General features: G+C 46.8%; 1 protein-coding gene across 5 annotated transcripts in view; it reads left to right on the forward strand.

Moving 5' to 3' along the window:
* The first annotated feature begins 309 nt into the window (after nucleotides 1-309).
* The window catches only part of DNM2 (dynamin 2), a 184674-nt gene continuing 170595 nt past the window's right edge, over nucleotides 310-14388 (forward strand). For 4 of the 5 annotated variants that reach the window (XM_063931419.1, XM_063931417.1, XM_063931418.1 and 1 more), the window contains exon 1: nucleotides 311-714. In XM_063931419.1, the coding sequence (XP_063787489.1) occupies nucleotides 554-714 (161 nt within the window). In that variant the 5' untranslated portion in view covers nucleotides 311-553. Of the gene's footprint in view, nucleotides 715-14388 lie in introns of all 5 variants that reach the window. The other variant, XM_063931416.1, reaches the window with a different exon arrangement.

A 14388-nucleotide genomic window follows, 5' to 3' on the forward strand; every position in this document is an offset into this window, starting at 1 on the left:
TGGTAAGTTTGGAAATTGTAAAAGTGTTGTTATAGCACAAAAAAAAAAGCGACAGGTGTCACGAGCCAATTCCAAGACACGTGGAACGTTTGTGCCGTAGCTTGATAAGTCTTCACACCTGCCTGACCCTCTGCAACTGTTGAAGAACTAAAAGTCCCAGCATGCCCTGCCCAGCTAGGACTTGCAGCTCCATAACAAATAGATGTAAGCGACGGCCAGCTTCCGGGTCCGTGGGAAATGTTCATGACTGGTGGATCACGTGACGTGAGTGACTGCAGAAAGGAGCCAATCAGATTCGCTCGCCCCTGACGGCCATCACGTCGCTGAGCAATCAGAGCTGCTTAGACTGCCCTTCCTACGTAGCCCCGCCTACCGGCTTCTCCGCCCTTCCTCGGCGGTGACGAGCCCGAAAGAGCCACCAATCAGGTCACAGAATTTGCAGACTGACATAAACGGTGACCAATACGGAATGCCGGGTGGCGGCCGTTGGGCTGAGTGGATGGCAGAGGAAGCCGAGCGGTAACGGAGAGAGCTGCGGAAACCGTGAGCAACCATGGGGAACCGGGGGATGGAAGACCTCATTCCCCTCGTCAACAAGCTTCAGGACGCCTTCGCTTCCATAGGCCAGGCCTGTAACCTCGACCTGCCGCAGATAGCCGTGGTGGGAGGACAGAGCGCCGGCAAGAGCTCCGTCCTCGAGAACTTCGTAGGCCGGTAAGTTGCACCAACCGGGACTCTGGGTCGCCCGGCGCCTCCCAGGCACTCGTCAGGGCTACCTATTCACGGAACGACTTTGCGCACTTCCCGTAGCTTCCTGCGGGCTTCTCAATGGGTGACGTCACCGGGCAACGCTCCTACTAGTGACAGCAGGGGCTGCTCAGGAGTAGGGTTACCCCACAGATGTCTCCAAGGAGATGGGAGACTGATAATGTTGTCCAAACTAATCACTTAATTGTTTCAAGGGTGTGAATGTTTGTATGTATGTATGTATGTATGTATGTGTGTGTGTGTATATATATATATATATATATATATATATATATATATATATATATATATATATATAAAAAAAATGTTGTATTTATTTCATTTTGTCAGTTTAATTTTTACCCACAGCAGTGTTTTTTTTATACATATCTTCTATGCAAGTCACGAATAACAAGTGTCTCACAAGCTTAGCATATTGAAGCAAAGTACTGTTTGTTATTTTAAGTGTATATTTACACATTTGTAGTTGGCTGTATAATGTGTCTCTGCTAGTCCCGCTAGGCAGAAACACTTGTGTATGTTAGTAAAGTGATCTGCATGAAAGCTTATAGTTGTCACTGATGTGTCTATGAGGCTGCGTATAGTAGAATAGTTATCTATTGTTATGTCTATACAGGGACCTGGGAGTGTGAAACAGGTATTGCTTCATCTGGTTCTGCATGAATTGATAGGTTTAATATTGGATCAACCTACGTAATGGCTGCTTCCTCTGTAGAAAACCGACCTGCATTTAATGTGAATCGTTGTTCTTGTCCCCATGTGGGTGTTCAGGAGGTTTTCCTGGAACATCAAATTTCAAACGTTTATTACCAACATTGATAAATGTTGAGAAATTCAGATGTTGGGCGCCGGACTGGTGGTATTCAATGAGTTCCGCGTGCGTTCACCATTTTTGCTCACACACTACGGATAATGATGAGCAGAAATCCAACCAAATCTGGGACGTTTAAGTACCCAAACTCAATGGGGTTGATTCAATTCGGCAACTTATGAATAGCGCCGGGAATTAGCTCCCGACGCTATTCAATTCAGCTAAAGTTAAGTCGGCGAATGCCCGTTCTCGCCGACTTAACAGGTAGTTTTGTCGGGAGAACAGGCATTTTCCGACTTAACTACCCGCGGCGATGCTGATTCCCGACAGAATCAGCCGCGCGGCAGCACTTTTGTCGGATTTCTTCTCTCACCCCCAGGGGATGAGAGAAGAATTCCCGACAATTGCGGGTAACCAGCAGCTGAATTGAGTAGCATCGGGAGCTAATTCCTGGCGCTATTCATCTGTTGCCGAATTGAATCGACCCCAGTGTGTCCAGTAGGGTTTAGTAATGGGCATCTGTGACACTTTTGCCAATCGACAAACAATTAAATTTTGTCCATTACTGAAAGTCTCCCAAAAACAGTTTAATCCCCCCCCCCTCCCAATGCGTGGTACGGGTTTTGTTCTGATGTAAAGATATGGGGAGGATACAATTGTGCGCAATACATGTGATGTCCCTTTCCAGAATAGCACTTTGAGCCCACTGGCATCGCAAGTTTTCCCTTGTAACTCTACCTTGCAAAGTCTGCACTACTGTAGCTGGTAGATGTGTGCAGCCAGGCTTTCATGGCACATCACCTACAATCAAATTGCCCTGAAGGTTTGTTATGTCATTGTCCAGGATTTAGTAACTTGTAGTAGATGTGTGTTCAAGGGTTGCCTGCAACCAGTTGATAAGTGAAACAAGCCCACCCATAGGACTCAGTGGGGTGGAATTCAATTCGTTTCACCCCCTTCAACACCTGTTATGTTTCTGTTGATGGGCGAGAGCTAATAATTTCAGCGGCGCCCAACCTTTTATGTAGCTAAACCTGATTACAATGGGCACGATACGCGCAATAACGGTTATCACTTTAGAAAGGAGATTGGGCGTGATATATCATTTGAATACCACCCAGTATGACTAATTGAGTCTTCTTTAAAATATGGTTAGTATATCGGAAACCTACCCAGCATGCCTGTGACTAATGGAATACTTTTGTTTTTGCAGCCTTTGTTTAAACTTTTACTCGTCGCCCCCACACGCCGCGTAGGCAGCCATTTTTTGAGGCTAAATCAGTGTTTGTGGAAATGCCACCTGCTGATTCACGAGGAACTAGTGACCTCTAGTTCTCCCATGATTGATTTAGCCCACAAATTGGCTGCTGCAATGGTGTCGTACTGCAATTGTGTTGTGTATAGCTTCCTTTAACAAAGACATTAATAAGTATGTGAACCCTTGAATTCTCTGGGGCAACGCCATCCCATTTTAGCTTATCGGACCCTGCTCTGTAGCAGACATCAACCTTCTTCTCTGTAGTGTGGAGAGAACCTGCGAATGGCCCGAACGGCAGTGTTTTATCTTCTGATGACTGTATCAAGATGGGCTGTGGAATGCAAAATTGTTGGGGACAAGAAATCCTGCCCCACAGAGCTTGCAATCTGATGTACAAAGGAAAAGAGAAGAATTAATCCGCATGCATGTCAGAAGAAATGTATTTTCTAGAATGTGCAGTAGGTGATTGATCACATCCATATTGATTAAGCTATTTCCTCATCCATTACTGGCACTCATCCCCCTCCCCTCATTAGATGACTGGAGTCTGGTTGCTGACACAGACAGTAATATACAAGGAAAGTGGAAGTGTTGTGAGAATGGAGTCTTGTACAGACAGCTCTGAACAAAGTGCAGGATTCCAAGCAACAAGCACATTTGTATTACGTAGTCTATTAACTATTCCTGGTAACACCTGCCCTTTTGGAGACTTCATAGGCTATAAATAGTGCTCTGTAAATGGAGACTAGCAAGAACTGGGCATTTTAGTGAATACACCTTTGGTTCCATAGAGGGGGAGTAAGAACTTAATGCAGTAGTAGACAATATGCTGTTGGTGAACTACAAGTCCCAACAGCCAGAAGCTAGTACTCCTACAATAGCTGGACAGTTCCAGGTTTCCTAGGCCTGCTTTGTGTAGTAATGCACAGTAGTTCTGTGATTGTAGTTTATTTAGTCTATGCAGCACGCTCAGTACCCTTTGTTTTCATTCTGTGGGTCTAGATGGTCTGCTCAGCGCACACGCACGCCTAAGGCCTGTTGTAAGGAGGTACCGCTACATACTACGCTGTCGAGTCACATTATTATGACCACTTCCTACATTTGACGTCAGCAGCGCGAAGCCCATGAAATACGTTGCGTGTCGTGCGCTGGCTTGTTGGGTATATAAGGTGTACGATAGGCCATCTGCACACATATCACTCGTTGCTATCATGAGTAAAAGGGCGATTTATACGAGTTGCAAAAAGGGATGATTATCGGCTCTCGGGCCAAGGGTGGCAGTATTTCTGACACAGCGCAGTGTGTGACCTGTCCGCGTGCTGCTGTGGTAAAGGTGTATGGTGACTGGACAAATGGCATAGTTGCAAATAACAGACGTGGAAACTGAGGAGCACCACGCGCCATTGATGTGAGAGGTGAACGTCGGCTGTGAAGGTGCGTGAAGGCTGCCCGACACGCTACAGTGGAGCAGCTCACCGTCAGAATGAACCTGGGGGCTACCAGACGTGTGTCTAAAATGACTGCAGTGAACATCTAGCTGATGTCTGTGCTGCACACGGCGGTTACTCTGGCTATTAGCTGGTGGTTGTAATAATGTGACTCTCGTGTATACGTGTACTTTACTGTCACGCTTACACTTGGCATTTCAGTCCAGCGTACGACTATTTTACAACTACCACTGAAATAAAATGTGTTCTCCTGACATGCTGCTTGGTCTAACCTCGTTTATGGCTTAAATTGATGAGGATGACTTTTTACATGTATCACTTGAGTGTTGTTCCTAACAATTCTCTCTTAACCCTTTTATGACCCATTGTATGTTTCCGGTGTATCCCAGTGATGACACTGGTAAAGTAGACAAATGAGGCCATAAGTAACCCCTAAAAAAATTATAGTTTGATAATTTAGACCCAATGCACACTTTGGTAGCGTTGTACACCAAAACATTGTGTTCTAATTCAATATTTTGTTACTCTAGCAACTCCTTTTCTCTGACGTCCTAGTGGATGCTGGGAACTCCGTAAGGACCATGGGGAATAGACGGGCTCCGCAGGAGACTGGGCACTCTATAAGAAAGATTTGGTACTATCTGGTGTGCACTGGCTCCTCCCTCTATGCCCCTCCTCCAGACCTCGGTTAGATTTCTGTGCCCGGCCCGAGCTGGTTGCACACTAGGAGCTCTCCTGAGCTTCTAGAAAGAAAGTTTAAATTAGGTTTTTTATTTTACAGTGAGACCTGCTGGCAACAGGCTCACTGCATCGAGGGACTAGGGAGAAGAAGCGAACCTACCTGCTTGCAGCTAGCTTGGGCTTCTTAGGCTACTGGACACCATTAGCTCCAGAGGGATCGACCGCATGGAACTGGCCTTGGTGTTCGTTCCCGGAGCCGCGCCGCCGTCCCCCTTACAGAGCCAGAAGCATGAAGATGGTCCGGAAAATCGGAGGCAGAAGACTTCAGTCTTCACCAAGGTAGCGCACAGCACTGCAGGTGTGCGCCATTGCTCCTCATACACACTTCACACTCCGGTCACTGAGGGTGCAGGGCGCTGGGGGGGGGGGGCGCCCTGAGAAGCAATAATATCACCTTGGCTGGCAAAATAACCACAATATATAGCCCCAGATGGCTATATATGTGGTAATTACCCCTGCCAGAATACAGAAAAATGCGGGAGAAAAGTCAGCCGAAAAAGGGGCGGAGCCATCTCCCTCAGCACACCGGTGCCATTTTCTCTTCACAGTGTAGCTGGAAGACAGCTCCTCAGGCTCTCCCCTGTAGTTTTCAGGCTCAAAGGGTTAAAAAGAGAGGGGGGGCACTAAATTTAGGCGCAATATTGTTTATACAAGCAGCTATTGGGGAAAATTCACTCAGTGATAGTGTTTATCCCTACATTATATAGCGCTCCGGTGTGTGCTGGCATACTCTCTCTGTGTCTCCCCAAAGGACTTTGTGGGGTCCTGTCCTCAGTCAGAGCATTCCCTGTGTGTGTGCGGTGTGTCGGTACGCTGTGTCGACATGTTTGATGAGGAGGCTTATGTGGAGGCGGAGCAGATGCCGATAAATGAGATGTCGTCCCCTGTGGGCCGACACCAGAGTGGATGGATAGGTGGAAGGTATTAACCGACAGTGTCAACTCCTTACATAAAAGGCTGGATAACGTAACAGCTATGGGACAGCCGGCTTCTCAGCCCGCGCCTGCCCAGGCGTCTCAAAGGCCATCAACGCTCCCTCAGATGGCAGACACAGATGTCGACACGGAGTCTGACTCCAGTGTCGACGAGGTTGAGACATATACACAATCCACTAGGAACATCCGTTACATGATTCCGGCAATAAAAAATGTGTTACACATTTCTGACATTAACCCAAGTACCACTAAAAACAAAAAAGGGTTTTATGTGTGGGGAGAAAAAGCAGGCAGTGTTTTGTTCCCCCATCAAATGAGTGAATGAAGTGTGAAAAAGCGTGGGTTCCCCCGATAAGAAACTGGTAATTTCTAACAAGTTACTGATGGCGTACCCTTTCCCGCCAGAGGATAAGTTACGCTGGGAGATATCCCCTAGGGTGGATAAGGCGCTCACACGTTTGTCAAAAAAGGTGGCACTGCCGTCTTAGGATACGGCCACTTTGAAGGTACCTGCTGATAAATAGCAGGAGGCTATCCTGAAGTCTGTATTTACACACTCGGGTACTAGACTGAGACCTGCAGACTGCTGCAGCGTGGTCTGTACCCCTTACAAACAGGGATACTATTTTGCGAACATAAGACGTCGTCTTATATATGAGGGATGCACAGAGGGATATTTTGCCGGCTGGCATCCAGAATTATTGCAATGTCCACTCTGTCAGGAGGGTATTAGAGACCCGACACTGGACAGGTGATGCTGACTTTAAAAGGCACATAGAGCCTTATAAGGGTGAGGAATTGTTTGGGGATGGTCTCTGGGACCTCGTATCCACAGCAACAGCTGGGATGAAAATTTTTTACCTCAGGTTTCCTCACAGCCTAAGAAAAGCACTGTATTATCAGGTACAGTCCTTTCGGCTTCAGAAAAGCAGGCGGGTCAAAGGCGCTTCCTTTCTGCACAGGGAAGAGGGAAAAAGCTGCACCAGCAGCCAGTTCCCAGAATCAAAATTCTTCCCCTGCTTCCTCTGAGTCCACCGCATGACGCGGGGGCTCCACAGGCGTAGCCAGGTACGGTGGGGGGCCGCCTCAAAAAATTCAGCGATCAGTGGGCTCGCTCACAGGTGGATCCCTGGATCCTTCAAGTAGTATCTCAGGGGTACAAGCTGGAAGTCGAGGCGTCTCCCCCCCCCCGCCGTTTCCTCAAATCTGCCTTGCCGACAACTCCCTCAGGCAGGGAGGCTGTGCTAGAGGCAATTCACAAGCTGTATTCCCAGCAGGTGATAGTCAAGGTGCCCCTACTTCAACAAGGACGGGGTTACTATTCCACACTGTTTGTGGTACCGAAACCAGACGGTTCGGTGAGACCCATTTTAAATTTGAAATCCTTGAACACTTACATAACAAAATTCAAGTTCAAGATGGAATCGCTCAGGGCGGTTATTGCAAGCCTGGACGAGGGGGATTACATGGTATCCCTGGACATCAAGGATGCTTACCTGCATGTCCCCATTTACCTTCCTCACCAGGAGTACCTCAGATTTGTGGTACAGGATTGCCATTACCAATTCCAGACACTACCGTTTGGACTGTCCACGGCACCGAGGGTGTTTACCAAAGTAATGGCAGAAATGATGATACTCCTTCGAAAAAAGGGAGTTTTAATTATCCCGTACTTGGACGATCTCCTTATAAAGGCGAGGTCCAGGGAGCAGTTACTGGTCGGAGTAGCACTATCTCTGGAAGTGCTACAACAGCATGGCTGGATTCTAAACATTCCAAAGTCACAACTGGTTCCTTCCACTCGCTTACTGTTCCTGGGGATGATTTTGGACACAGAACTGAAAAAAGTGTTTCTCCCGCAGGAGAAAGCCAAGGAGCTGTCATCTCTAGTCAGAGACCTCCTAAAACCAAAACGGGTATCGGTGCATCACTGCACACGAGTCCTGGGAAAAATGGTGGCTTCGTACGAAGCAATTCCATTCGGCAGGTTCCATGCAAGGACCTTCCAGTGGGACCTCTTGGACAAGTGGTCGGGATCGCATCTTCAGATGCATCATCTGATAACCCTGTCTCCAAGGACCAGGGTGTCTCTACTGTGGTGGCTGCAGAGTGCTCATCTTCTAGAGGGCCGCAGTTTCGGCATACAGGACTGGGTCCTGGTGACCACGGATGCCAGCCTTCGAGGCTGGGGAGCAGTCACACAGGGAAGAAACTTCCAAGGACTATGGTCAAGTCAGGAGACTTCCCTGCACATAAATATTCTGGAACTGAGGGCCATTTACAATGCCCTAAGTCAGGCAAAACCCCTACTTCGAAACCAGCCGGTACTGATCCAGTCAGACAACATCACGGCAGTCGCCCATGTGAACCGACAGGGCGGCACAAGAAGTAGGATGGCGATGGCAGAAGCCACAAGGATTCTCCGATGGGTGGAAAATCACGTCTTAGCACTGTCAGCAGTGTTCATTCCGGGAGTGGACAACAGGGAAGCAGACTTCCTCAGCAGACACGACCTACACCCGGGAGAGTGGGGACTTCATCCAGAAGTCTTCCTACTGTTGGTAAACCGTTGGGAAAGGCCACAGGTGGACATGATGGCGTCCCGCCTCAACAAAAGAGATATTGCGCCAGGTCAAGGGACCCTCAGGCGATAGCTGTGGACGCTCTAGTGACACCGTGGGTGTACCAGTCGGTTTATGTGTTCCCTCCTCTGCCTCTCATACCAAAGGTACTGAGAATAATAAGAAAACGAGGAGGAAGAACGATACTCGTGGTTCCGGATGGGCCAAGAAGATCTTGGTACCCAGAACTTACAGAAATAATATCAGAGGACCCATGGCCTCTACCGCTCAGACAGGATCTACTACAGCGGGGGCCCTGTCTGTTCCAAGACTTACCGCGGCTGCGTTGGACGGCATGGCGGTTGAATTCCGGATCCTAAAGCATAAGGGCATTCCGGAGGAAGTCATTCCTACGCTGATAAAAGCCAGGAAAGTAGTAACCGAAAACCATTATCACCGTATTGGCGAAAATTGGTTGCGTGGGGTGAGGCCAGGAAGGCCCCAACAGAGGAATTTCAGCTGGGTCGTTTTCTGCACTTCCTACAGTCGGGAGTGACTATGGGCCTAAAATTGGGTTCCATTAAAGTCCAGATTTCGGCTCTGTCGATTTTCTTCCAGAAAGAACTGGCTTCACTGCCTGAAGTTCAGACTTTTGTAAAGGGAGTGCTACATATTCAGCCCCCCTTTGTGCCTCCTGTGGCACCGTGGGATCTCAACGTGGTGTTGAGTTTCCTGAAATCACATTGGTTTGAGCCACTTAAAACTGTGGATCTGAAATATCTCACGTGGAAAGTGGTCATGTTATTGGCCTTGGCTTCGGCCAGGCGTGTGTCAGAATTGGCGGCTTTGTCATGTAAAAGCCCTTATCTGATTTTCCTTATGGATAGGGCAGAATTGAGGACTCGTCCCCAGTTTCTCCCTAAGGTGGTATCAGCTTTTCACTTGAACCAACCTATTGTAGTGCCTGCGGCTACTAGGGACTTGGAAGATTCCAAGTTACTGGACGTAGTCAGGGCCTTAAAAAATTATATTTCCAGGACGGCTGGAGTCAGGAAAACTGACTCGCTTCTTATCCTGTAGGCACCCAACAAAATAGGTGCTCCTGCTTCTAAGCAGACTATTGCTCGCTGAATTTGTAGCACAATTCAGCTGGAGCATTCTGCGGCTGTATTGCCGCATCCTAAATCAGTGAAAGCCCATTCCACGAGGAAGGTGGGCTCATCTTGGGCAGCTGCCCGAGGGGTCTCGGCTTTACAACTTTGCCGAGCTACAACTTGGTCAGGGGCAAACACGTTTGCTAAATTCTACAAATTTGATACCCTGGCTGAGGAGGACCTTGAGTTCTCTCATTCGGTGCTGCAGAGTCATCCGCACTCTCCCGCCCGTTTGGGAGCTTTGGTATAATCCCCATGGTCCTTACGGAGTTCCCAGCATCCACTAGGACGTCAGAGAAAATAAGAATTTACTCACCGGTAAATCTATTTCTCGTAGTCCGTAGTGGATGCTGGGCGCCCATCCCAAGTGCGGATTGTCTGCAATACTTGTTTATAGTTATTGCCTAACTAAAGGGTTATTGTTGAGCCATCTGTTGAGAGGCTCAGTTATATTTCATACTGTTAACTGGGTATAGTATCACGAGTTATACGGTGTGATTGGTGTGGCTGGTATGAGTCTTACCCGGGATTCAAAATCCTTCCTTATTGTGTCAGCTCTTCCGGGCACAGTATCCTAACTGAGGTCTGGAGGAGGGGCATAGAGGAAGGAGCCAATGCACACCAGATAGTACCAAATCTTTCTTATAGAGTGCCCAGTCTCCTGCGGAGCCCGTCTATTCCCCATGGTCCTTACGGAGTTCCCAGCATCCACTAAGGACTACGAGAAATAGATTTACCGGTGAGTAAAATCTTATTATTGTTTGCGTAACGATTTTGGCGAAATTCGGTTGATAAAGTCCGTCTGTTTACTTGTAAAGTGGGATACTCGCCTCGTGGCAAAATTTCTGGGCAAAGCCATCTTTCAGACTTGCAGCAACCATTACAAGCCAGTCCTGCCATCTGCCGGAAAATTTTCACTGGATTTCGTAAATGTAAATGGACATTGGGATTTAAATGGCAACAGTCATCACACTACAGACTACCTAAAGAATGTTTTAATAATGTCTATTTAAATGGACAAGGGGTCATAGGGGTTACAGTACATCAGTGTGAAATGCGTCTCCAAAGAAAGGATAGGTAAACTAAAAACAGGGGAGGTGACCCAGTGTTTCCCAGCTCACTGCTGGTGCATCATTGAAATCTTTCTTACTAGAGGAAATGGATGTACACCAGTGCTCACAGTGGGATTCTCTACTGCCCTATTGCACACCCACTTGTGGCCACACTAAAACATTGCCACACCTGCTCTCTCCTATTATTCTGTGGATAAAGGCTGTAAGGTGAAGGGTAAGACTTTGTGTCCCTGTCTTGGAAATTATAGTAAATCTTTCATTCATACAGTCTTAACATGAATTAATGAAAGAGTCCAAGAATACAGTGCGCCATCTACTGAGACAGCAATGTAATATGTACTGGTCCTAAACTACTGTTACTAGTCCATGTACCCGGCTTCTATCATTTCTCATAGCATATAATATAAACAATGGCTCATGAAGTTACTGCAGCTACTTATAGTCCCCTGATGAGGATAAATCATGGCTGAGAGAGAATGCTGGGAGTTGTAGTTCAGCGCAGGATTAAAGCGGTTTGATTTAAAAGTGTATTTCTACATAATCCCAATGTTTCCAGCATCCGTTTAGTATTTATGCATCTGAATGTGTTACAGATACAAAAGGAGTATTAGTGATTCCCCCATTCAGTCATCTCCCCAAACGTTGCCTCAGCAGCCATGTTGTAAACCACAAAAGTCTTTCTCCTCTCTCCTTAATGAATAACGGGAAAAGGAAGGGAACATGATATACTGTAGTTCCTCATGTTCTTGTAAATAAATAATTTTTTTACCAGGGCGACCGACCCACTGTATAGCTTTCCCTGCGCCCAGTGATCGGAGGTCACTGCTCTGTGATCGTCTGGCACTGCGACATGGTTACTTCATGCTTTGCATACATGTTATGTCCGGTATTCAACCTGAAAGCTCTTGTGTATTGTCTGCACTCTATTGCGTTATATGAAGCCTATTTGCAGTGCTGTTCATTCTGCTGTCACTAAGCCACAAGAACAGGGAAAAAGTCTCTGAGCCCTAAAGGTAAATTATCCTGAAATACAGCTTCTGAGAGCAGATTGTTTAACTACATGTAGGATATCCCATACCTGAGCAAAGTTTTATTATTAACATATGGGTTTATAAACTCTGTTTTCCGCTATGTTCCACTCATCCCTCAGAGTTTCTAAGTTTATATTTTTCTCCTGCTCATGTATTGTTTGTACCATCAGGATTTTTTTTAGATTGTGTGAATTGTGTTTTGTGTATTTCGGTTCAGCCATGGTCTAGCCCAGTGGTTCCCAAATTCAGTCCTTAAGGACCCCCAACAGTTCATGTTTTAGAGGTCTCCCACATTATCACAAGTGAAATCCTTTGCTCCACATGTGGATCGTTTAAAATGTGTCTGTGAGTAATAACCCTTTTCCACTAGCTCAAAAAACAAGGGTAAATGCACAGGGACGCGCATTTACCCGTATTTTTTTGCTAGTGGAACGTGCTCCCTCTGCAAAAACCCGGATCAAGTGATCCGGGAATCCTACCCGGGTAGCTTACCGGGTTGAACACGAGTTCAACCCGGTAAGCTGTGCAGTGTAAACGGAAGCCGTGTCAATGCGACACGGCTCCCGTTCAGTGTGTGGAAGAGCAGCGCTGGGAGATCATGTGATCTCCCAGCACCGCCCCTGCCACGTCACCAGCAGCGTCACCAACCCGGCAATATGCCGGGTTGGTGAGTGCAGTGGCAAAGGGGGCTCTGATGCGGGTCGCAGCCGAGTAGCACTCGTGTCAGGCTCCCGGCTGCGACCCGCATCACTAATGAAAAAGGGGTATTAATACACCGTTCGCCTGCTAGGTGACCTGGAAAACATGAACTGTTGTGGATCTTTGGGGACCAAGTTTCGGAACCACTGGTCTGGAGCGGTAAGGTGAGCAGCCATCTTGTAGGCTATACCAATAGCTCTACGAAGGGTTGGGTATAAAGGTTGCCGCTAGTGACGATGGGAAGATGCTTGGTCATACCACAGGTTCTCCAGAGACTGCTTTATGCCAGGTACTTATTAGTGCTGCTTATGGTGCAGACTCTCTTTTCGATTTAAATGACCAGTAAAACAGTTTTGGGCATAATTTGCCACACGCGGCAGCATGCATTTGCCTGAGAAGTGCTTGTCTGACGGAGGGACAAACCACACAAATTTCTGCTCGCCACCTCAGGAGTATTGCAGAAATGTGTGCGCCTGCTGCATTCACACCTGAACCGAGTAACAATTGAATAGATATGTCTGTCATGTCTAATTCACTGACATGTTATACCCCTCTGGATAATATAACAGCATGGTGTGTTGTATGCCAGCTGTCATTCAGATCCATCTTCAGTGGTCCACTCGCCAGGTGACCACTCGTGCTGTGATGTGGGATCCAATCAGCTTGGTCTATGCCTGACTGTTAGATTTGACCATACAAGGCACAGGGATCCAGCAGTTCTGTCGACCACCTTAATATCCCTTGTTCTGGAATTATAATTTTCCTGTTGTTGTTTTTTTATTTTTTTATTTATCACATATCTGAGTTTAGGAGTCTGAATCTTCTACTTTCTGTCCTTCTCTTCTTCTTTTTTTGTTTTAAATGAATAATATATAATCTAAAAAAAAATAACTTGTTATATTCTGGGCCTGCAGACATCCGTGTACTAGTAACGTGAACTTCTCTTATGAGAGATGATATATAAATCTCACTGGAGGCTGTACTGAAGTTCTGCCTTATGCCTGCTCTGCGTTTCCAGACTGTCACATGGCAGGAACCTGCCATATAAATATGGGGACATTGTTCTGTAATGTTCTTTCTGTTGACAAAATTCCTGTTTGATTTTAATATCTTATGCACACAAACGTTCACGCTGGAAATAACCTACATTCCAAGAAACAGCACCTTTGCTTTATCTTGTTACCCTTTGGGGATAATATTCCTCAGCCCCCCAGACTCGTGAATATTACGCTGGCTCAGAGTTTATCCATTATTCTGTCCACCCCTGAGTGTGAATAATCTGCAGCCTGTGTAACTACAGGCTGTGTCATTTGTTTTCTGACCGCAGGAGGCAAATATGTTACACGCAGAAAATCTCTTAAGCCGTGAAGTGTAAAACATGGAGTGGCCTCTGACCTGTGCAGGTTTGATGGTAGGCGCTTTACGCTCGGCTGCTAACTGACTGTAAATATTGCGCGCTATTTTCTAAACTGCTGGTGTCTCAGATAAGCTGAACTCAAACAGGTCACACCCTCCGGAGTCCTTTCCCAGAAATGGCACACAACCTGTAGGTATTAACCTTCTGATGATATGTGTATAGTGCACTAAAGATATTCCTCAGGGATAATAGTTCAAACACATACTCCTAACAAGCCATTAATAGGAGAAAATTACACACCGGTAAACTTTATACAAGTGAAGGATCAGTAACTGTCCAAAGTCCCCCTCGTTTATTCACCTCCACAGTGACCCTAATCTGGCTTCACACCTACCCTTCTGGGCTTCCAGCCAAATCCAGGGTCCGTACAGGTCCACACGGTCTTATTACTTTATAGTGCGATGATGGGGCTGGTTGAGCAAACACCCAGATCTGCGCAAATTCATCATGAACATGTATTGGGCGCAGAGCCAATTGTTACTTATGAATTTG

Source organism: Pseudophryne corroboree, chromosome 6, assembly GCF_028390025.1.
Source record: "Pseudophryne corroboree isolate aPseCor3 chromosome 6, aPseCor3.hap2, whole genome shotgun sequence".
In the NCBI taxonomy this organism is placed as follows: Eukaryota; Metazoa; Chordata; class Amphibia; order Anura; family Myobatrachidae; genus Pseudophryne; species Pseudophryne corroboree.